Source organism: Sapajus apella, unplaced genomic scaffold (genome assembly GCF_009761245.1).
Source record: "Sapajus apella isolate SASKATOON/1434 unplaced genomic scaffold, GSC_monkey_1.0 scaffold1, whole genome shotgun sequence".
Taxonomy (NCBI): Eukaryota; Metazoa; Chordata; class Mammalia; order Primates; family Cebidae; genus Sapajus; species Sapajus apella.
Genome location: NW_022436941.1, coordinates 63,113,784 through 63,137,530, shown reverse-complemented (window position 1 = coordinate 63,137,530; position 23,747 = coordinate 63,113,784). Strand labels below are relative to the sequence as shown.

At 42.5% G+C, this 23,747-nt stretch overlaps 1 protein-coding gene, 1 long non-coding RNA gene and 1 pseudogene across 4 annotated transcripts in view; 2 read left to right on the top strand and 1 right to left on the bottom strand.

The window, feature by feature from the left end:
- The window catches only part of LOC116551624, a 12,083-nt gene extending 5,041 nt beyond the window's left edge, over nt 1-7,042 (bottom strand). The window contains exon 1 of the long non-coding RNA XR_004269021.1: nt 6,910-7,042. This is a non-coding gene — a long non-coding RNA (uncharacterized LOC116551624). The remainder of the gene's footprint in view (nt 1-6,909) is intronic.
- LOC116554459 lies at nt 2,098-2,139 on the top strand (annotated as a pseudogene).
- On the top strand, nt 5,483-23,747 carry CRHBP (corticotropin releasing hormone binding protein). Of its 3 annotated transcripts, XM_032277850.1 has the most exons (7): nt 5,494-7,081; nt 7,467-7,560; nt 7,871-8,028; nt 9,507-9,717; nt 12,365-12,513; nt 16,922-17,039; nt 22,983-23,747. In XM_032277850.1, the coding sequence occupies exons 1-7, from the start codon at nt 7,001-7,003 to the stop codon at nt 23,138-23,140; spliced, it is 969 nt and encodes a 322-aa protein (XP_032133741.1). In that variant the 5' UTR covers nt 5,494-7,000; the 3' UTR covers nt 23,141-23,747. The 3 variants fall into 3 exon arrangements, with proteins under 3 accessions (XP_032133732.1, XP_032133741.1, XP_032133748.1); XM_032277841.1 differs by lacking the exon at nt 7,467-7,560 and having other exon boundaries at nt 5,483-7,081; XM_032277857.1 differs by lacking the exons at nt 5,494-7,081; nt 7,467-7,560 and adding an exon at nt 7,601-7,685.

Sequence of the window (23,747 nt, the reverse complement as noted above, 5' to 3'; positions counted from 1 at the left end):
ATGCATGCACTCGTATAAAATTATTATTATTAGGAGTAAAACACTAGTGATAAAGACATATAATATGGTTGGTATAATTTAATAACGGCTACCATTTAAATATATCCTTTATGTATTATATATATCATAATATTTGATCTCTACAGAATTCTCAGTGTATATCACCAGTTTCCATGTGAGAAAATTTACAATCAAAGACATCATTGAATCCAGCTTTGTTTTGTTTTGTTTTATTCTTTTGCGGATACCTATTATTTTGTGGATTCAGCATCCCTTCTTCTGAAAACCACTTCTCCCTTCTCTATCCCTATGGCTGCATTGAGAACAGTCCTGTTATGACAAGATCCTACCCCTGGCCTCTGGGCCTCTTCCTACAGTTTTATGGAGCACATTATTTTATTTTATTTTTATTTAACAGTAACATGTAAAACTGAGAATTGTTGGTGGCTTGTTTACCACCACAGGGACTGTAGATGTCAGGAAAGTCAGCTAGCAGATAGAGAGGCTGGGCAGTAGCATTCAAGCTCCTGCCTTTAATCCTCCCCACCCTGGCGCTCCGTGTATTCTGGAAGAAGTCTTCGTGTCCTGATAATAAATTTCCCTTTTGGCTTAAGCTCAAGTTTGATATCAGTCACTTGCAACCCTGAAAAGTATGAACTTTTACTGACTGTTGATCATCACTTGGGTTGAAAATGGCTGGCACGTTAGAATTTCATTCAAAGGCTGATTTATACTAGTTCCCCAAAGGGTATGTGCTTAGTTTCTTCCTTCCTGATCTCAAACACACACAAAAAATAAATCTTATCTACTAAAAACAGTTGCATTTAAAAATAGCCAAATCGTTTTTTTACCGAAATAGAAAAATAATTATAAAATTCATGTGAAACCAGAAAGACCTCAAATAGCCAAAACAATCTTGAGAAAGAAAGAAAGCAGGAGGCACCACACTTCCTGATTTCAAAATATATCACAAACTACAGTAATTAAAACAATATGTTATGAGCATAAAGACTGACATATAGACCAACTGAACAGAACAGAGAACCCAGAAATAAATCCATAAATATATGGTCAACTCATCCTCAACAAGGGTGCCAAGAATACATAAGGGGGAAGAGAGAATCTGTTCAAGAAATGGTGCTGGGAAAACTGGATATCCACACACAAAAGAATAAAATTGAACCTTTACCTTACATATTACACAAAACTCAACTCAAAATGGGTTAAAGACATAAGTGTAAGACCTGACACTATAAAATTTCTAAAGAAAACAGGAAAAAGCATCATGGCATTGGTCTTGGCAATGATATTTCATGGATATGACACTATAAGCACAGGCAACAAAAGCAAAAATAGACAAGTGGGACTACATCAAAGTAAAAAGCTTCTGCAGGCCAAGAGCAGTGGCTCACGTCTATAATCCCAGCACTTTGAGAGGCTGAGGCAGGTGGATCATTTGAGGTCAGAAGTTTGAAAGCATCATGGCCAACATGGTGAAACCCCTGGATGTGGTGGTGCACACCTGTAATCCCAGCTACTGGGGAGGATGAGGCAGGAGAATTGCTTGAATCCCGGAGGCAGAGGTTGCAGTGAGCTGAAATTGTGCTACTGCACTCCAGCCTGGGAAACAGAGTGAGACTCTGTCTCTAAATAAATATATAGTTTCTGGATAGCGAAGGAAACGATCAGCAGAGTACAAAGGTAATCTACAGAATGCAAGAAAATATTTATCAACCATGTATCTGATAAGTGGTTAATATCCAAAATATATAAGAAACTCCTACAACTCAGCAAAAACCTAGTAAGTCATTTTAAAAATGGGCTAAGGACTTTAATAGACATTTCTCCAAAGAAGACATACAAATGGCCAACCAGTATATGAAACGATGCTCAATGTCACCAATGATCAAGAAAATGCAAATCAAAACCACAATGAAATACCACCTCGAAACTGTTCTGATGGCTATTATCAAAAAGATACAAGATGACAAGTGCTGGCAGGGAGAAAAGGAAACCCTAGTCACTGTTAGAGGGAATGGCAATTAACATAGCCATTACGGAAAAAAGTATGGAGTTTTCTCAAAAAATTAAAATAGAGTATTGTATAAAAGGTGAGAAGGTTAGCATTCCCCTTGACAACAGGAACAGAAAATCAAATACCGTGTGTCCTCACTTATAAGTGGGAGCTAAATGATGAGAACACGTGGACACATAAGGGAAAATAACACATACTGAGGCCTATCAGAAGGTGGAGGGTGGGAAGAGGGAGAGGATCAGGAAAAATACCTATTGAGTACTAGGCTTAATACATGGGTGATGAAAAGATCTGTAAAACAAACCTCCTTGACACACATTTACCTATGTGACAAACCTGCACATGTACTCCTGAAGTTAAAATAAAAGTTTTTTAAAAAATAGAACTATAATATGGTTCAGCAGTCCCACTTCTGGGTATTTTTCCAAAAGAAATCAGTATGTTGAAGAGATGCATTCACTCCCATGTTCATTGCACCACTATTCACAACAGCTAAGATGTGGAAACAACCTAAATGTTGGATGAATAAATAAAGAAAATGTGGTATATACATACAGTGGACTATTAGTCTGAAAAAAGAGGAAGTCCTTCTCATTCACTACAGCATGGATGAACCTTGAGGACATTATGCTAAGTGAAAGAAGCCAGCCAAAAGGGCAAATCATGCATGATTCCACTTACACGAGGTATCTAAAGTAGTGAGACGCATAGAAGCAGACAGTACAATGATGGTTGCAGGGATTGGGAGGAGGGTAAAATGGGTATCAAGTTTCAGCTATGCAAGATGAATAAGTTCCAGAGAGATCTGTTATACTATGTTGTGCCTATAGTTGATGATATTGTGTTGCACACTTAAATATGTTTTAAGAGAGTAGATCTCGTGGCCAGGCATGGTGGCTCACGACTATAATCCGAGCACTTTGGGAGGCTAAGGGCAGATCACGAGATCAGGAGTTCGAGACCAACCTGGCCAATATGGTGGCATCCTTGTCTCTACTAAAATTAGCCAGGCGTGATGGCGTGTGTCTAGTCCCAACTTGGGAGGCTGAGGCAGGAAAATCGCTTGAACCCAGGAGGTGGAGGTTGCAGTGAGCCAAGATCACGCCACTGCACTCCAGCTTGGGCGACAGAGTCTCCATCTCAAAAAAAAAAAAAAAAATAAAAAGAGTAGATCTCCTGTTTTAACTCTTCTTACCACAATCAATAAAAATAATAGCTAAATTAATTCAAGCAAGTCATCTTGAAAGCAACTGACAACTGCTTGGTGGTTGTTGGCTAACTACAATGAGTTTTAGTCAGCAGTCTTTATTTCTTAAAGAACGCAATCATGTTCAGTTTTCTTACATTTCAGCTAATTGACTAGTCAGGAAAGGAAAAAGGAGGTTCACCTAAAGCATGTATTAGTGATATACTGTGTTGACGTGATAAACAAAATAAAAAATTTATTATTACAGGTCATATTACGACTTCTAACTTGCATGCAAAGGGATTTTGTGGTCCCCCTGAAAACATGGCCTACAACGTGACTGTGTAAGCCAAGTGCAGCCTGTGGAGGCTCTGCTATGGCTATGTGCCGAAGTGTCAGAATCGCTCTGTATGCACCTCTTCAGTCTTGGCACAATTTTAAATTCTGCACCTGCCCCCATGTTCATGGATTGAATCTGGATCTGGCTATTGGGAGGCCACCTTCATTTCATCTTTAGGCTTAACATAGGTGACAATTTGCTCTGGGGCTTTATGAAACAAAAAAATGTCTTAATCCTGCCTAACAAAAAGAAAGTCTTTTTTTTATTCTTTTTTTGAGACAGAGTTTCACTCTTGTTACCCAGACTGGAGTGCAATGGAGCGATCTCGGCTCAACGCAACCTCTACCTCCTGGGTTCAGGCAATTCTCCCGCCTCAACCTCCTGAGTAGCTGGGATGACAGGCACGCACCACCATGCCCAGCTAATGTTTTGTATTTTTCGTAGAGACGGGGTTTCACCATGTTGACCAGGATGGTCTCGATCTCTTGACCTCGTGATCCACCCGCCTCGGCCTCCCAGAAGTGCTGGGATTACAGGTTTCAGCCACCACGCCCGGCCAAAAAGAAAGTCTTAACCCTGCCTAATAATTGTTGAAGACCCCAAAAGCACCTATCAGGGACTGTATAACAGCAACATTGGAGAAGCTACCTGGAAAAAGATGGAGAAAAACTGAAATATTTGAAAAGGATGGAGGTTAACATAGAGGTAATTTCCAATCAACATGGGAGCTCTGAATTTATCCAGAACATATTTAAAAAAAAAATCCAGTCGGTTTGAACAAACGACTTTCAAATATTAAGCCAATTGTTTGAATGATCAAAGCAGTCCACGAAAATAATTTCTCCTTAGTCCTCAAACATAGGCCTACTTGTTGCCAAGAAACTTTTTCTTCTGCTTAATCCAAATTACTCTTCCATTTCTCTCACCCATTTTTAATACTTTCTCTCAGAGGGAATGGCTACCTGGCTTCTCCTTGTTTTCCAATTTAATCTTAGTTTTCCTCCATAGGTTGTAGTTTCCATCAATTAGTCGTCCTTACTTTTTTTAAAAAAGGTAGTTTCCACTGGCTTAGTAGGTGTTTACCAAACTGGTGAAAACTGCACATTAATTTATCACCTAGAATTTGGTGGGAATGAGGTTCATCTTGTACTATAATTTGTGGATTAAGTAAAATCAGACGCTGTGCTATGATGTTTGTAAAATTAGTCCCTATGTTAGTGCACTTTCATCCCAGCTCTTGCTGTGTGTGGTTCCTGAGGAGGGGGCATCATGAGAGCAGGGTGGGAACATCAGTGTTATTCATGCATGTGCGTGTGTGCATGTGTGTGTGTACACGTGCACATGTACATAAGCTTGTAAAGGGGCTGGATGGCCAAGAATGTCTCCTTGGTGATGCTAATAAAGCAACACTGAGCTGGAGTGACACCAGGTACCAGACCCCCAAAGAGGTAAAGGCAGAGGTCTCCAAGGCGGGTGCTGGACTGAATTCTGGGATCGGGCCAAGAACTGTGGCTAAGTCAATGGGAAAGGGAAGACGGCCTGGCTGGGTGTGGTGGCTCATGCCTGTGATCCCAGTACTTTGGGAGGCCAAGGCAGGCGGATGGCGAGGTCAGGGGATCGAGACCAACCTGGTTAACATGGTGAAACCCGGTCTCTACTAAAAATACAAAAAATTAGCTGGTACGGTGGCTCGTGCCTGTAGTCCCTAGTGCTCAGGAGGCTGAGGCAGAAGAATCACTTGAGCCTGAGAGGCAGAGGTTGCAGTGAGCCAAGGTCACGCCACTGTACTCCAGCCTGGGAGACAGAGCAAGACTCCATCTCAAAAAAAAAGACAGGGAAGAGGGCCTGGGTCATGGCGTGCTGGGTGAGTAGGCCTGAGGCTCCCTCTAGGCACAAAAAGGCTGGGAGATAGACCTGAAGATGGCCTGGCATGTCTGAGGCCAGCAAGTTGGGGTCAAATAGTTTGTTTTTCTCCTCCTTTATTCCTCTCAGTTTTTTTTATAACCTTTTTAAAGTTCAGACATCTCAACAGCTCTGGGGATGAGAAGGACATGGTGGCCAGTGTCCACGAGCTTTGGGTACTCTTTTCCCTCACACTGTCTGTGGTCTGAGGACTGCTTACAAAGTTGGACTGTGGCAGGAAGGCCTCCTGATTAAACAACAAAGAGGAAGCCTCTCCAGAGCTCAGAATTGTCCTGACATAAAAATAATCCAGTTCTGACACTGCCAGGATAATTACTGTTTAATTTGAATATTTTAAAATTAAAAGTACAGCCATTCCTTCCTTTAAAACTCTGAATTATGGTCTCACTGTTTGTAATAATTGTAATAACAATGCTTGTACGGAGACTGGAAAGGGGTAGGAAAGCCAAAAGTGGAGCATCCTCATGTTTCCCACAATTTTGGACACAAAGAAGCAATTCTCTTCTCTCCTAATAGCAGAGATAAGCTTATACTTATTTCTGGATCCCTAAGTCATTTTTTTAGCCCTGTAAATTTGCTGGTGAGCAGTTATAATAAAGCTTCTCAGCAGTTCTTTTTACCAGAGTGTTAAAGTAATCCAGGTATTTGAAGGCATGAAATGGAATGTCTTAATCTCTCAGTGGTTCAGATGGATGTGAAGGTCATGTCTACAGCTACCTGGCTTAGGAGTGTGTACATCAAGCAAACATTCAGGTCAAGTGACAGAGATCAGCTAAAGTCCAGAAGTCCAGTGACACCAGAGTTAGTTTTCCATGAAAGAAATGCTTATAAGAAACTGGACTAGGATAAAGCAAAGGGTAAGGGGCAGGAAGAAAGCTTACAATTGCATTACTGCAATTCTGTAAAATCAGACTTCTGTTCTACCACTTTTTAAAGATGAAAATGCCTCACGTTTCTTACTGAGAGGCATGAGTAATTGCATGAATACTAAATTATTTGACAATTTCTAGTATGGTTCCATCCAAGGTTATGTGATGATGCTGCACAATACAGGCTATATGTGTTTGAGTATTTTGTGCATGTATGTAACTTTGTTACTTTGATTTGCAAAATGGAAAATTCCCTGAATGCCCTCAGAAAGAATAATGTAGCATTTGGCAGGTCAACAAAATGCCCTCCATTATTCTTTGTCTCCGCCTCATTCTCCAGTACTTTAGTGCACTAAGTTGTAGTGACTGAAATCATTCTTGGTGAATAATGCTGGGCCACGCTGAAAATTTGTGGCTGAGAGCTGGACCCTCGTCATCACCACGTACTTTGTCAATGAGACAGGGTAACCCATGGTTACTGAGCTCCGATCAGTTAGGGGCAGAGAGCCTCCGCTCCCCATTGCTCTATAAAAGAGACCCAGCAAAGGGACCTTACCAGCTTCCAGCTCTCAGTCTGCGTGAGGGTGTGGGAAGGAAAGCCCAGGACTTCCGGAGCAGAGCACAGCAGCTGCAGAGGCAAGGCCAGCATGTCACCCAACTTCAAACTTCAGTGTCACTTCGTTCTCATCTTCCTGACGGCTCTAAGAGGGGAAAGCCGGTACCTAGAGGTGAGCCACCCCTGGCCTGACCCATCTCACCTTCCTTGCGTGTGAGCCCTAGGTGGCAGGCAGGTTGCCTCTGCTCGCAGCCTTTTGGGGTTCGCTGTTTCTTCCCTCTCTGCTGGATGCTCTCCTGCCCCTGGTTTCCCCTATCCTGGTCTTCCTCCTTGACTCTGAGCATCCCAGACTGCCTGCCTGCCTTCCTCTGGCTGCTGGAGATACCCCAGCCTGATGGAGAGGGTCTAAGACCTCCCCGTCTTCTCTGGACCCGGAGAAACATTACCCCTCTCTCTTTATTCGTTATGCTGAGTGGCAGGGAGGGTGCCCCGCTCCTGGTCCCCTTTTTTATTCCTAGTCCTTGAACTTTTCCGGATTGACCCATGTTCCCTGCCAGCTGCGGGAAGCGGCAGACTACGAACCTTTCCTGCTGTTCAGCGCCAACCTGAAGCGGGAGCTGGCTGGGGAGCAGCCGTACCGCCGCGCTCTGCGTGAGTCGGGGTTGCCCGGCTCGCGGGAGCCTGGGACTCTGTGCGGAGGGCCGAGGGCTAGCGGGCATCTCCGGGAGGAGGCTGGTCAGGACCGCCAGGGGCGCGGTCCGCTTCGCTAGGGATGGGTCCGCGGAGGCGAGCTGAGAGCGGAAGGGGGTGGCGCGCCTGGGACGCGGGAACCCAGCGCAGCCGAGGCTGGGCTTCCGAGCGCTGGCCGCCGCAGAGACTGGGCATGGGGCGCGCGGAGAGGGGCCGCCTGAGGCCGTCGCCGTGACGGCTGCAGCCCGTGCCCTGTGCCCTCCTCCCCCAGGGTGCCTGGACATGCTGAGCCTCCAGGGCCAGTTCACCTTCACCGCCGACCGGCCGCAGCTGCACTGCGCCGCCTTCTTCATCAGCGAGCCGGAGGAGTTCATCACCATCCATTACGACCTGGTCTCCATCGACTGTCAGGGCGGCGACTTCCTGAAGGTGAGGCACCTGCGGAGCGCCAGCCCAGCCGGGGGTGCGGTGGGTGGGGGCACGGGAGCGTTGGAAAGCGCTGGGCGCTGTGCCCAGCGTGGGGCTGCCGAGCGTGGGTAGCAATTCTGAGACACTTCGCTGGTGCCCGAGTCGGAGAGGCGCTCTCTAGGACCCTCCGCAGGCAAGAAGCTCGCCGTTACCCTAAGACCTCGACCCACACCCATCCCGTAGGGCTGGGTCCGGTGGCTCTGGACGCTGCGTGGTCTAAATTCCCTTTTAGGCGTTTTCGAGGCCCTGGGAACTTCTAAAGACTTGAACTCGCAGCGCGGAACGCTGTGATGTAATCCGGGGCCGAAGAAATACGATTAAAAACCGACAAGCTCGAGCGCTGGGGTCCACCACGCGGGCCGTCTTGGTTAGAAGGCCCGCCCCACACGTCTCACATCTGAGCCCGCCTCGCTCCTGCTGGTCCGCGCTCGGCACTCACTCTGAGAGCACAGAGGCTGTCTTCAGGGCTCGGGTGACCCGATTTTGGAGCAGTAGGGGACTGGCTGCCGAGGGGGCATCTGGACTGAGACAGGTGGGAGAGGAGGACAAGACCCCTAAGCTGACTGCCTCCCTGCTTCCAGTCGTCAGACTCCATAAGTGTAACAGGGCAGCGTGGGGTGGCCGGTGGAGCTCTACTGTCCAATTAAAATAATCGTGATTAACGTCTCCAAAGTAGAATTATTTTGGAACCTGTCACATGCATTAGAAGTAATTTGTAGCTGGGTTGTTGATAATTTTGCTAATGTGGACTAGATTAGACTCATTAAACCGGAGACCTGTCGTGATTTTGAGAGTCAAGTCAATAGACACTGACCCCTTGTTCAACTGCAAACTTTAAACAAGTGAAGGAAAAATGTCCTAGGTAGCATACCAGCCATCATTGCCTGGCTGTTGAAGCAGTTCTCAATATTTTAAAGTCGTATGTGATGATATATTTAAAAAACAGAAAGGGAAAAAAATAGATGTATATAGCCGTTAGCAGATAAAGTTGCTGCTCCAGTTTTTTCTTTTGTTATCTATTTTTGAGATGTTTTATTCACATTTCAATGACTAGTGAAAGAGAGGAGCTAAATGAAACCCAAGTTATGCTTCTGTGGAATTCTTCTGAAGGTGGGAGGTAGAAAATATGACCAAGGTAAAAATGTGCTATGTGGTTTCATTTACCAAAGTGGTTGAAATGATAAAATATAAGGAAGTTTGTTTACTTTGGAAGCTTTAAGGCTTATAAAGAAAAATAATTAATTAATACTATTACTTGCAAACAACTCTCACCGTCCAATATATACAAATGAAAAGCAAGCAGGCAGAGTGTGGACTGTCAGTTCTCACTTATGACCGAAGGCCCATTGCTGGATAACTTTTCCCCCCTTTTCAACTCACCCCTGACTTCAGGAGTTGATGGAAATGGTGGCAACTATGTCTGTATTTTTTTTCCAAAGGTATTTGATGGTTGGATTCTCAAGGGGGAGAAGTTCCCCAGTTCCCAGGATCATCCTCTCCCCACAGCTGAGCGCTACATAGATTTCTGTGAGAGTGGTCTTAGCAGGAGGAGCATCAGATCTTCGCAGAATGTGGCCATGATCTTCTTCCGAGTCCATGAGCCAGGAAATGGATTCACATTAACCATAAAGACAGACCCCAACCTCTTTCGTAAGTGTTCTCCGTCAAAAGGCAGAACTTGGGAATCAGACCTGCTTTTCGAAGGTAGTCGAAAGACTTAAAAAAATTTGAACTGAGGAATGACTTGAATGGAAATTTTTTTGTAATTAGAAATGACCTAAAGGATATTTTATATTAATTATTATGAAAATCAAATCACAGTTTTTAATTTATTTCCCAGGTTAGGTAGTATACTAATTTATGGCAAGTACAATTCTATCTTTTCTCCAAAGTCTTGCTCTGATCGCCTCAGGTTCTACAATGCATTTAGTGATAAGCTTTAATCTTCCAAGTCATTTCACTAATCCAGGATAAGCTTGAGGGGTGGGATATAAAGTTGCAGTCTTAGAGATATTCAGGCACAGGCTTGAAAGTGTCCATGTCTTTCAGCCTGTGCCTGAATGTGGTAGACAGGTATCATGCCCTGAGTAGAGGATTGGGTTATAGCATTTCAATGTTGCCTTCTGCTTCTGAGCCCACCACTCTAATTTAGTTCATTTCTGATGAACACACATATAGCTTATGCTACACAACTGAACAGCCCAGGCTTAAAGTATATTACCTTAATCACAATGAGTTTATTCATCTGCTAATTGTTTTTTCCCCATTAAGAGAAAAATCTGTTTAAAAAATTAGGAAAGGAACACATACCACTCATTTTTGCATGCAATAGTATTAACACTTCATGTGGCAGAAAGATGGGGCCTAACCTGCCAAAGAATAATGTACTACTGATGTTTTGATTTCTAGTTCTGAAAAAACAAAAAGAATTTTTGAAAAAGCCCCCCCCCCCCAAATAAAAAGCTGTTCATGAGGACTGCAGCAGAATAATTCTAAAAGACAAAGAGTTTTCCCTATATTTTGTTTCGTTAGAAATCAGAAACCTCCTGGGCCAGGTGTGGTGGCTCATGCCTGTAATCCTAGCACTTTGGGATGCCGATGCAGGAGGATTGCTTGAGCCCAGGAGTTAAAGATCAGGCTGGCCCACAAAGTGAGACCCTGTCTGTATTAAAACTTTTTAAAAAGCATATTAAGAAACCTCCTAGAACCATCAAGGAATTTCAGTTATTTTTGAAAGAAAGTATAATTAGAAATACAAGAAGAGGCAAGAGGTGGTTCTGACCTGTTCTGATCAGTATTGATTCATCCTGAAATCAGCAAAAAAAAAGCACAGATTCTGATGCTTCTACTTTCAAATCTAGACTAGTTAATGTATTGAAAATTTTGATTTGAGATATAAAACAAAAAATTTTTAGAAGGCCTTGGGAGTAAATTAAACATTAAAAATGCACCTTTTAGTTAGCTTATCACTTAACATGCAGCAAATATTTATCACACTTAAGACTCATCAGTCTTAAGGCTGTCTTTCATTTTTTTCTCAGCCTATTTTCTCACTATTAGAAAAATATTTAAAATAGGCCTGGCACGGGGACTCATGCCTGTAATCCCAGCACTTTGGGAGGCCAAGGCGGGCAGATCACTTGAGGTCAGGAGTTCGAGACCAGCCTGGGCAATGTGGTAAAACTCTGTCTCTAGTAACAATACAAAAATTAGCTGGGCATGGTGGCACATGCCTGTAGTCCCAGCTACTCAGGAGGCTGAGGCAGGACAGTCACTTGAACCCAGGAGGGGGAGGCTTCAGGGAGCTGAGATTGTGCCACTGCACTCTAGCCTGGGTGAGAGAGCAAGACTCCACCTCAAAAAGAAAAAGAAAAATACTTAAAATAAGCCTGAGGCCATGGTGAAGCTGCTGAGCTGCATCCTAGGCCCCTGGCCTTAAAATAAAAATTTAAAAATAAAAAAAATAAAAATAAAAATGAGAAAGTAAATACTTGAAATTATTTACTTTATTATTTAAAAAATAACATTATGACTCCAAATGCTATGAATGAAGCCTTCAGATAGACAGAGTTTGAGTTTTAGACTTACCATTAAGCCTCAGTTTTCCAGATACCTAGCTTTAAGCTGGACTCTAGTTAACTAAAGTGTTACTAAAACTACTACCAGCTAGTATTTGTTTGGGTGCTGAGTTATGTCTTGTGATTGTTATAAATAAGGTATAACTCCCTAAGATTAAGATTAGAAGCTGCGTCACAGCCCAGGGCCTCCTGACAATATCCATTTCTCACTGATGGTTGTTGTTCCCCAAATCCTTCCTGTCTCCAAATTGCTTTTATGATATATATGTTCTTTTCCTGGGCAAGAAGGCCCTAGACCATGAACAGGAGCCCTAGAATAAGGATACAATAAATTTCCATAAAAACCCAGCAAACTGGTTGGGAGCGGTACCTCACACCTGTAATCCCAGCACTTTGCGAGGCTGAGGTGGGTGGATCACGAGGTTAGGAGTTCGAGACCAGCCTGGCCAATATGGTGAAACCCCATATCTACTAAAAATACAAAAACTTAAGTTGGGTGTGGTGGCGTGTGCTTGTAGTCCCAGCTGCTTGGGAGGCTGAGGCAGGAGAAATGCTTGAACCTGGGAGGTAGAGGTTGCAGTGAACCAAGATTGTGCCACTGTACTCCAGCCTGGACCACAGAGCAAGACTCCATCTCAAACAAACAAACAAACAAACAAGAAAACACCCAGCAAACCAAGTAATGCAAATGTGATTTTTTTTTTTCATTTTCTGCAAAGCCTGCAATGTCATTTCTCAGACTCCAAATGGAAAGTTTACTCTGGTAGTTCCACACCAGCATCGAAACTGCAGCTTCTCCATAATTTATCCTGTGGTGATCAAAATATCTGATCTCACCCTGGGACACTTAAATGGTCTTCAGTTAAAGGTGAGTTGGTTACTTGTTTTCTAACCATTTGATAAGGCCACAGCTTTATCAGCGCAGAAGCAATCATACAGGGTAAACCTGGACACTAGCAAATTGGCGTAGTACGTCGCTCTGATTAGCTCTTAAATCTCACACGTGTTTGCCATAGCCGCTTTAACTAACCCCCTCTTCTATTTCAGTTATGTGGCAAGTTGCATACTCAGGTGCCCCCTCTGACTACTTGAATACTTTTCTTGTGATGTAAGAAATGTTTTCAGTTGGTAAAGTTGTGGTATATAATTACAATTGAACGCTCTTGTACTTGCCTCTTTTACAAAAATTCTCTCCTAGCAGAACGTAGTGTGAGTCATCTACACAGCTGTTTTTCTGATTATTGGAATTTTCTTTTGACTCGAAGGAAGTATCTCATTGACAGAACTGTTATGAAGGAGTGCTAATGTAGCATAAAATACAAAATTGGATTTTTGATTGCAAAATATAGTAACGTTTTAGAAAGTATTTGGCATTACATTTAACTTAATACATTTTGCCTGAAAAATATTAGCTGACAATCCCTATCAACCTGTTTTCGAATAAACTTCTGTATGGACCTTAAAATTCATGCCGAGTTGGACCATGTTTTCTTGCACTGGTAGCATTTTTTCTCTGAGTCACCCTCATTTCCTTTTACTTTCTCACATGACTAGGTTAAGATAATTCATGTACTTGCTGCTATCAAAGGCAGTCATAATTCCTAATCAGACAGATTTTAGTGAAAACCAAATAAATAGAACTAGGACTGAGAAAAGGAGTATATTCAATTTCCTTTAAGCCCTAAATGCATGAACTAGCGCCTGTTTTTTTTTTAAGTTGGAACTTAGTGGAAGAATAGTCCTTTGATAAGGACATTTTTGGGCATCTTTGGTACAGTCTTACTGGCCTGATATTATTTGCACGTCATTCTTGATGTAAAACAGAAGATTAAAAGTGTGAGCACAGACTGGGAGATCTGCACTTTAGTTATTGGGGCTATGGGGCTAATCTTGGTGTTTCCTCCTGAACAATTTAGAGCCTACAGTGTTCTAGACATCTGTTCCTTCACAAAATATTTTTTGAGTGCTTGCCGTGTGTAGGGCTCTATTGTAGATGCTGGAAATTAGCAATAAACAAGACAGGTCCTGCTCACAGGGACCCCACATTCAAGTGGGATGAGAAAAGCAAAATTGCCATGTATTTCAAACGGTGATAAGTGCTTCACAGAAAATGCAGCAGAATAGTGTGGTAGACAGTGACTGGGAGCATGGGGTGGGTGGAGAGGCAGGGGGCTGCTTGAGATAAAGTGGCCAGGAAAGAAACCTTTTGATAAGTGAGACCTGGGTGATAGATCAGAAGGAGCCAGTAGCCATGAGATCATGGAGCAGAGGGCACAGTGGAGAGGCTCAGAGGCAGGAATGGCTTGCTGGATTCCAGAAATGGAAGGAAGAGGATTGGCAAAATACAGCTTCAGGGAAAGGGGCAAGGCCAGAGTGCCGTGAGCCTCGTGGGCCACATTAGGGAGTTTAAGTGTATTCTAAGTGCAGTGGTAAACCACTGAAGGGGTTCAGGGAGGAAAGCGACATGATCTGATGTACCCTGTCTAAAACGCCACTGTGGCGTCCATGCAATGAATGGGCTGTAGGGCCATGCCACCCTTTTCATGGCCCTGGTGAGATGTTTCTTTAGTTATTATTAATGTATCTATCGAGATGATTTTCTTAAATAAAACTTCCCAGGTTTCTATGTATTGGAAGATGAGTTCTACCAAAATAATAACAAAACAAAAAAACCTTCAATTTTGTGCATTGAGTTGGTGTGAGGATCTTACGTTTGGTACAAGGAATATAAGTACTTTTTTTTGAGATGGACTCTCACTCTGTCACCCAGGCTGGAGTATAGTGGTGCAATCTCAGCTCGCTCACTACAACCTCCACCTCCTGTGTTCAAGCAATTCTCCTGCCTCAGCCTCCTGAGTAGTTGGGATTACAGGCATGCGCCACCACACCTGGCTAATTTTTTTCTATTTTTAGTAGAGACAGGGTTTCACCATATTGGCCAGGCTGGTCTCCACTCCTGACTTTGTGATCTGCTCACCTCAGCCTCCCAAAGTGTTGGGATTACAGGCATGAGCCACCGTGCCTGGCCAAGTACTTTTTTGGTACATTGTTGTGGGGTAGGCTAAAGACAGTAGTGGCTTAGAACCTCAACAAAGAAAATTTAGGGAATCACTGTTGAGGAACTGAACTTGAGAGGTCCCTACATGACTCAGTGTCTGCCATTGTTTATAAGAAAAGCTGAGAGTCTTGCAAAGAGGGAAGAAAAATCATTGAACAGCAAGGAATAAGCGCACCTAATTTTGTTTTGTTCCCCTCATTTTAGTTTCCATTTCTTCCTAACTTCTTAATTTCCCACTTCTGTCTCCCAAGTCTGCCTTTTTCTCTGCAACAGCACCTGCTGAAATTTGGAACCTATAAACTAAGTGGAAAATTTAGTCTTAAGAGATGTTCCTCCTGGATGTCCTCTACTCAAGGGAAAGGCAATTAAGGTTTTTTTCCTTTACTGCTAAATTGCTTATTCCACTCTCAATACAAGAACATGAAGGCCTGTCTACAGTGGGGCTAATTAAACCTCTATTTCATCATTTGATACAATTATGTATAAAGCCTCTAAGCATTGAACCCAGCACACAGTAGGTAGGCCCTTTAAAAATATGTATCTCCACCTGCCCCTGCTTATTAGTGAAACAGTTGCCATTATGTTATTTTCCAATTTGTTGTCTAGTTCCAGTTGTATTTCAATGCCCACCCCCCTTTTTTTTCTGAGACAGAGTCTCACTCTCACACAGGCTGGAGTGCAATGGTGTGATCTTGGTTCAGAGCAACTTCTGCCTCCCAGGTTCAAGTGATCCTCCTGCCTCAGCCTTCCGAGTAGCTGGGACTACAGGTGTGTGCCATCACGCCTGGCTAATTTTTGTATTTTTAGCGGAGACAGGGTTTCACCACGTTGGCCAGGCTGGTCTCGAACTCCTGACCTCAAGTGATCCACCTCCAAAGTGCTGGAGTTACAGGCATGAGCCACCATACCGTATGCCAATGCCCTTCTAAATGTCTGAAGGTGTGTGCTTATGTGTGTGTGTGTGTGTTTTAAGTTTTCTGTTTTAGACTTTGGTTCTTATGTGTTAAGGTCTATCTGGTTAACTACTGAGCACCTTGTCACATTCCACTAGATCTCTTAATGAGCACACTTCAATGAAGAAGAGGAACACAGGCAAAACTGGCTACACAAATTGTGGGAGCGAGTGCAAATGAAAATGTGGGAGCCCTTATTATAAATTTATTATAATGCAACAGAGTATTAAACCGAGCAAGAGCCCTTTTAGGCACTGGCCTTATGTGGCTGCACAGGTGGGATACTCGTGAGGCCTGCCCTGATTATGGGAGATGGGGGCTCAAAGTACTTTTGGGACTGAGAGTGGCTGCTTTGTTTGTATGGGAAAGTGAGGCACAGGGATTGCTGTGGACAAGACAGTATGGAAAAGGTGAAAAGGCTGGGTGAGGTGGCTCACACCTGTAATCCCAGGGCTGTGGGAGTCTGAGGCAGGAGGATCCCTTGAGGATAGGAGTTCAAGACTGGCCTGGGCAACATAGCAAGGACCCATCTGTACAAAAATTTAAAAAAAAAAAAAAGAAGAAGCAGGAAAAGGTGCTCATCGTGGATCACACAAAGCTTTAGGATGAATTCTTTTGAGTAGCTTAAAATAAATGTGTTTTAGTTGAAAGGAGAAAGATAATGACAACAGTAGCAAACTTGGGCCCCAAATCAGAATTTTATTCTTTCTTTAATATATTCATAATTAATGTAAATTCTTATTGGTAGAAATGGTATATTCCAATAGCACACAAAGTTCCTTTAAAAAGAAGAAGAAAAGAGATTAGGTGAAGGAAAAACAGATGTGAAAGCCCTATTTATAAAATGTAGATATTTGACTTCGTCTACGTCTGACTGCATGCATTAGGAAATTCTAGTGATTCAGTATGTATGTCCAAATGATTTGAAAAGTAAAGCATTTTTAGGTGCAATTTCCAGACGTCTTATATGGAGTTTACAGATTTCCATTTTATCATTCCAGTCCTTGAGCTTAACAAAAAATGAAAAAAAAAACGTACACACATTTCTTTAAAAAAAAAATGATAACTGATTTAGAAAAGCAATTTTTATGATTTTTTTCTCTTGTAAATATCTTTTAATTTCCAGAGTCCCAGACGTTAAATTAAATGGTATTGCCAGGATGTTGAGGGCTGATTGAGTGAATTCATGGACCCGCTGCTGGTCAAATGGCTTGACTTCTGTAATTGGTTTAAATGTGTCTTTCTCTGCTTCTTTATACCCCTAGAAATCCTCAGCAGGGTGTGAGGGAATAGGAGACTTCGTGGAGCTGCTGGGAGGAACTGGATTGGACCCTTCCAAGATGATGCCTTTAGCTGATCTCTGCTACCCCTTTCATGGCCCAGGTGAGGTATTTCTTTGATGATGATGTATGCGCCTATCAAGAGTTTTAAAAAAAATAAGCAATTCTTGGGCCGGGTGCGGTGGCTCAAGCCTGTAATCCCAGCACTTTGGGAGGCCGAGGCGGGTGGATCACGAGGTCAAGAGATCGAGACCATCCTGGTCAACACGGTGAAACCCCGTCTCTACTAAAAATACAAAAAATTAGCTGGGCATGGTGGCGTGTGCCTGTAATCCTAGCTACTCAGGAGGCTGAGGCAGGAGAATTGCCTGAACCCAGGAGGCGGAGGCTGCAGTGAGCTGAGATCGCGCCATTGCACTCCAGCCTGGGTAACAAGAGCGAAACTCCGTCCCAAAAAAAAAAAAAAAAAGGAATTCTTCAATATTTTATACATTGGAAGGTGAGTTTCACCAAAAAAAAAAAAAAACTTCAGTTTTTCCCGCTTAGCCTGTATGAGGATTTTACATTTGAGCCTACATATAACATGAATATCTTTACCAAAATATCCAACATTGGGAGAGAAACCTATGAAGCAATACGGATGTGTGTTTAAGGTTGGCCTTAAGTAAAACTATGAAAAAGACCAGGCTTTAAAAATCTGCATTCTTTCCATTTTCTTGGGGGTCCCTGCTTTCATTTTCTAGACACTAAAGAGTTTATCTATTAACAGAAAAACTTATGGTTCAAATTGTAGATGTATCATCAATTAGTAATACGATAATATTAAAATAGCTGTTTTTCATGTATGTGTATATTTGTGTGTGTTACAGTAAATAAACAACAAAGTGATAAGTTTTATTAGAAATTCTTAGAACTGCTGAAAGTCTATAACTTTTTAACAGCTAAACTAGCCTCTTAAAGGCCACTGTAATACAGAGGTAAATTCTGAAATCTAAAAGCAGTCAGCAGTAATAAAAGACTGGTTTATTTAGCACAGCATACCAAATAGAACCTAGATCTATGTCAGAGGCCAGTGAGGATTTTCACTTGATGATGCTCATGTCAGGTGAGGATGGATGGGACTTCCTGACCAAACAACTCAATGAAGTCCGGGGGATGGGGAGAGAGTTGTCATAAGACATTCCTATAAAGGTCACTCCCATATCTTTACTTCAGACATGGTAGTCCTAGATTATCTTCAGAGAGACCAAAGTAAAACAGAAGAAGAACAACAGTCTCTAATCTCAGTTAATTCTTACTGTAGCCCCCTTCCTCCCCTGTCACTGCTGATTGTTAACGAGCCAGACAATGAAGCTGCAAAGCTGACAGTCCTCTTGATCAGCCGTTACCTGTTATAATTAAAACCAGGCCAGACCACCAGTATTTTCTCTCTGAGTTGATGCTGGTCCTTAGTAAATAAAACATCTCTAAAATAGAATTAATATACAGTCAGCCCTCCTTAACTGTGGGTTCCCCATACCTGGATTCAACCAACTGCAGATAGAAAATATTCAGTGTAGGCCAGGCGGATGTCTCACACCTGTAATCCCAGCACTTTGGGAGGCTGAGGTCAGGAGTTCAAGACCAGCATGGCCAATATGGTGAAACCCTGTCTCTACCAAAAATATTTTAAAAATTAGCCAGGTGTGGTGGCACGCACCTGTAGTCCCAGCTACTCAAGAGGCTAAAGCAGAAGAATCGCTTGAACGCAGACAGTAGTGGTTGCAGTGAGCCGAGATCGTGCCACTGCACTCCAGCCTGGGCAACAGAGCAAGATTCTGCCTCAAAAAAGAAAATACTCAGTGTAATCCCAGCACTTTGGGAGGCTGAGGCTGGAGGATTGTTTGAGCCCAACAGTTTGAGATCAGCCTGGGCAACGTGGCAGGACCACACCTCCATGAAATAAAAAAAATGAGAAAATAATCAAGAAAAAACAATAAAAGTAACACAAATAAAAAACAATACAGCATAACAACTATTTACATAGCTTTTACATTGTATTAGGTATTATAGGTAATCTACAGATGATTTAAAGTATATGCGAGGATGTGTGTAGTTTACATGAAAATAGGTAAAGGTAAAAGGTAGCCATTTATATAAGGGACTTGAACATCTGTGGATTTTGGTATCTGTGGGTTGGGGAGCTTCTTGGAACCAATCTCCTGAGGATACCAAAGGATGAATTATACACAAGTTAGCACTAAAGCCTGATATGCACTCCACCTTCCCCACCTGTATTCTAAAAGTTTCAGATGAGATTTAAGGCAGCCATCATTTTCTAAATGAAAGCAGGGACCCCCAAGAAGATGGAAAGGTAAAAGGTAAAAACAAAAGATTTCTTTTTTTTTTTTTTTTGAGACGGAGTTTCAAACATGTTACCCAGGCTGGAGTGCAATGGTGTGATCTCGGCTCACCGCAACCTCCACCTCCGGGGTCAGGCAATTCTCCTGCCTCAGCCTCCTGAGTAGCTGGGACTACAGGCACACACCACCATGCCCAGCTAATTTTTTGTATTTTTAATAGAGACGGGGTTTCACCGTGTTGACCAGGATGGTCTCGATCTCTTGACCTCGTGATCCACCCGCCTCGGCCTCCCAAAGTGCTGGGATTACAGGCTTGAGCCACCGCGCCCGGCCCCAAAAGATTTCTAAAAACACACTTTACTGAAAACTAGAGTATTCTCTAATGTGAACTGACACTCGAGCCCTGGTTTAAACTGTCAGTGCATGCGACTTCTCTAGCTTTTTGCGTGCACAGTCTGAGGCACTGAATTACTTCCATGCTCATGATTGGTGAGCACCTTTGAGGAGTTGTGCTTCAGCTGGGTTAAAAGGTAAGACAAAGATTAAAGAACAATCAGGCCTAAAAACTTAGATAATTGACACCAAAGTCATTTTTCTGCTCAAGTGATATAACAAAAAAGGTGATTCTAAGGCCAGAAAACCACTTTTGCCTAGATTACCTAGGTGACTGAAACCAGTTTTAAGACAATTTTAAGGCCGGAATTATATCACTTCGGTTCACTTTAGACTTCATTCCGTTACTGGAAGGGGGTCCTTGAGTGTAAGTTGTCCAGGTTCTTGGCGTTTTGAACAAGGCATTGGACAAAACACACAAAACAGCAAAAGAATGAAACACAGGACTAAGTAGCGAAAGCAGGGATTTATTAAAGGGAGAAAGCACTCCACAGGGTGGGAGTGGACCCAAGCAAGCGGCCCCAGGGCCTGGTTACAAAAGTTTTCTGGGTTTCACATCCTACATTTTTTTTTTTGAGACAGTTTCACTTTTGTTGCCCAGGTCAGTTGGAGTAAGTACAATGGCTTTATCTTGGCTTACTACAACCTCTGCTTCCAGGGTTCAAGAGATTCTCCTGCCTCAGCCTCCTGAGTAGCTGGGATTAACAGGCGTGCGCCACTACACCCAGCTAATTTTGTATTTTTAATAGAGACAGGATTTCTCCATGTTGGTCAGGCTGGTCTCGCACTCCTGACCTCAGGTGATTCACCTGCCTCAGCCTCCCAAAGTGCTGGGGTAACAGGTGTGAGCCACCGCACCCAGCCTCAAGTACTTCTTTTGAGGTTTCCATCAATTACAGCTTGTCTGGATGAAGGATTTGGTTTGTGGCTAAAGGCTGAGGTGAATTGGCACCCTATGAAGATGAAGAGATAGCTCATGCTTGGTCTGTGGCCGGTCCAAGGCAGTCTCCCTTTCTGTGTGAGACGTGGTGGACATGGTGGAAGAGGAAGGTGGACATGGTGGAAGAGGAAGGTTGCATGTAGGGAGACTAGCTTTTGTTCCTTTGCTCCTCGGGCTTGGGGAATGGGGTTTCCCCTTTTGGCTCAGCTTTAGGAAGTTTGCATTAATTGGCATTAGGTCCCCTGCCTCCAGACTCAGGTGTTTTCCTGTTTCCCAGCTTTGGGAAGTCAGTGAGAATTGGCCTCAGTTTCCCTGCCCCCAGACCTTAGTGCTTTTCCTTGATTCAGCATGAATTGGCTTTAAGTTCCCTGCCTCCAGACCCTATTCTCCTGCCTTAATTCTTTTCTTTCTTTATGTTTCCATGAGCCCCTCCCTAGCTGTTCAGTGTTGAACCATTAGGGACCCTGCCCTTTACATTGGCTCTTGTTAGGAATTAGGTCAAAATAATAAGTAATACTCAAGTAAAGAAAATAGGACATGTTATAAAGATTAAAGTCCAGAATAAGATCAGAAAAAGAATGACCTCCAAATTGTTTAATGGAAAATAAATTTGGCTAGGCATGGTGGCTCACACCTGTAATCCCAACATTTTGGGATGCTAAGGTGGGCAGATCACATGAGGCCAGGAGTTCAAGACCAGCCTGGCTAACATGGTGAAACCCCATCTCTACCCAAATTCAAAAATTAGCCAGATGTAGTGACACGCACCTGTAATCTCAGCTGCTGGGAAGGCTGAGGCAGGAGAATCACTTGAACCTGGGAGGCAGATGTTACGGTCAGCTGAGATGACACCACTGCTCCAGCCTGGATGACAAGACCCCCACAAAAAAAAAGAAAAGAAAAATAAATTTGGATCTCCTGGTAGAAGCTTAGACTCTCTATTAAATAATATTTTAATATTATTAATATTTTTAATAATATATAACTAATATTTTAATTTTAAAAATAATTATAGGGCTTATATCTATTATGTCATCAATTGACTTTTATCTCAATAACCCTATTGAACTGTTTACTTCATTTAACCCAGGTACATGTTTGAGTGGTACCCATTGCACAAGGACAATGATAGCATGTCTCAGAATTTAAAAATACCTTATAGAGACAAAGTGAGGAAAAAAAAGATTGAGAAAACTCAAACAGCAGAGATAATTATTGTAGGGCCGTAAATCTTGCCTGAGGAACTAGCTAGAGGCTGGATAAATAAGAGGAAAGTAATTCTTAATAAAAAGAATATGAGTTTCAATATATAACCCATACTAGAGGAGATATAAAAGTTGTCAGATCTTATGCAGATCATGAATAAGATTGGTTTTAAGAGAAGCAAGGATGTCAGAAGTCATTTCGTATAAGTAGAACAGAAAAAATCAGAAAAAAAGTTGCAAGTGGGTAATAGAACAAAAACTAGTGTGTTCAGTGTATGTCTATACCATGCAAATGATCTTTTTGTTTATGTATAAAACAGAGTTTTGGGCTGGGCGCGGTGGCTCACGCCTGTAATCCCAGCACTTTGGGAGGCCGAGGCGGGTGGATCACGAGGTCAAGAGCTCGAGACCATCCTGGTCAACATGATGAAACCCCGTCTCTACTAAAAATACAAAAATTAGCTGGGCATGGTGGCGCGTGCCTGTAATCCCAGCTACTCGGGAGGCTGAGGCACGAGAATTGCCTGAACCCAGGAGGCGGAGGTTGCGGTGAGCCAAGATTGCGCCATTGCACTCCAGCCTGGGTAACAAGAGCGAAACTCTGTCTCAAAAAAAAAAACAGAGTTTTGTTTAAATTCAGAAAACAGGTTTTTTTTTTTTTTTTTGGTCTACATAGATGTCCCATAGTACATTCCATCCTCTAGCCCCCACTAAATACCCCTTGCAACCCTAGATCTGTGACAACCAAAAATTGCCCCTGCAAATTTCCAACCTGTCCTTAGAGGGCAGTACTGTTTCCACTGCAAACCCTGAACCAGAGCGACTGAGACTCCAGACTGATTGCCTTCGCCTGCTTTTACCACTCAGGTTTTGCAGGCAAAAAAGGCCGAGGAGACATTTTCTTGCCTCTTTCCAGCTAGTTTTATTTTTCTAATAGTGTTCTTGCACATGAGGAGAAAGACTGAATTCAATTACACTATTCCATAACTAATATATAATAAGAATGAAACAAAAACATTTCAGTTGATGGTAGATGCATGACACGAGTACAAAAGAGGAAGCTAGGTTTCCTCGGCTTCATTATGTTTAAATGATCCCGTCGTTTAAATGATGAATGTGTGGTTTCTAACCTGCTGGGAAACTTTTATCTTTTCCATCAATTATAGCCCAAATGAAAGTTGGCTGTGACAACACTGTGGTGCGCATGGTCTCCAGTGGAAAACACATAAATCGTGTGACTTTTGAGTATCGTCAGCTGGAACCGTACGAGCTGGAAAACCCAAATGGAAACAGTATTGGGGAATTCTGTTTGTCTGGTCTTTGAATAACCAGCCTGATGATTTACATGCTGATAGCTAAGTGAGTTTTTAATGGCCATTGTGTATGATTTTGATGCACAACCAGTTAAAAGTCTTTCATACCAGTCAGTATTCCCAGTCTAGAGCACATGCGTGCACACACACACACGCATCACGCATTACTTTTTGTACTTTTCTTCTTTTATGTTTGCAAGCTGTAAATGAATACATGGCAGAAAATCAGCCCCTGATTGGTAGGGTCATAGTTCTGAATGGAAATGGTTGTAATTCTTTGATGTGTTACAAACCTGGGACTGGTAAGACAAGCACAAAGCAACATGCAATTAAAAAAAATGTATCTCCAGGGAAAATACGCAAAGAAAGAAAAGTGGTGGCACTTGTAGTAGTTTAATAACAGAAAAAAAGTCTTGTGCTTAGCAAAGTATCTGTTTATTTTCAAAGTAGTTGTATTATTTATTTTCTATTTATTATTCTGTTACAATAGATAATAGTTATAGCAATTATTTGTTGATTTGTAACAACTTGTTTTTAACAAAACTTTGTAGCATGGAAAAAATTTTTCATCCACAAATACAAACATGAATAAATATATTCAGAATGTTGGCACCTTGA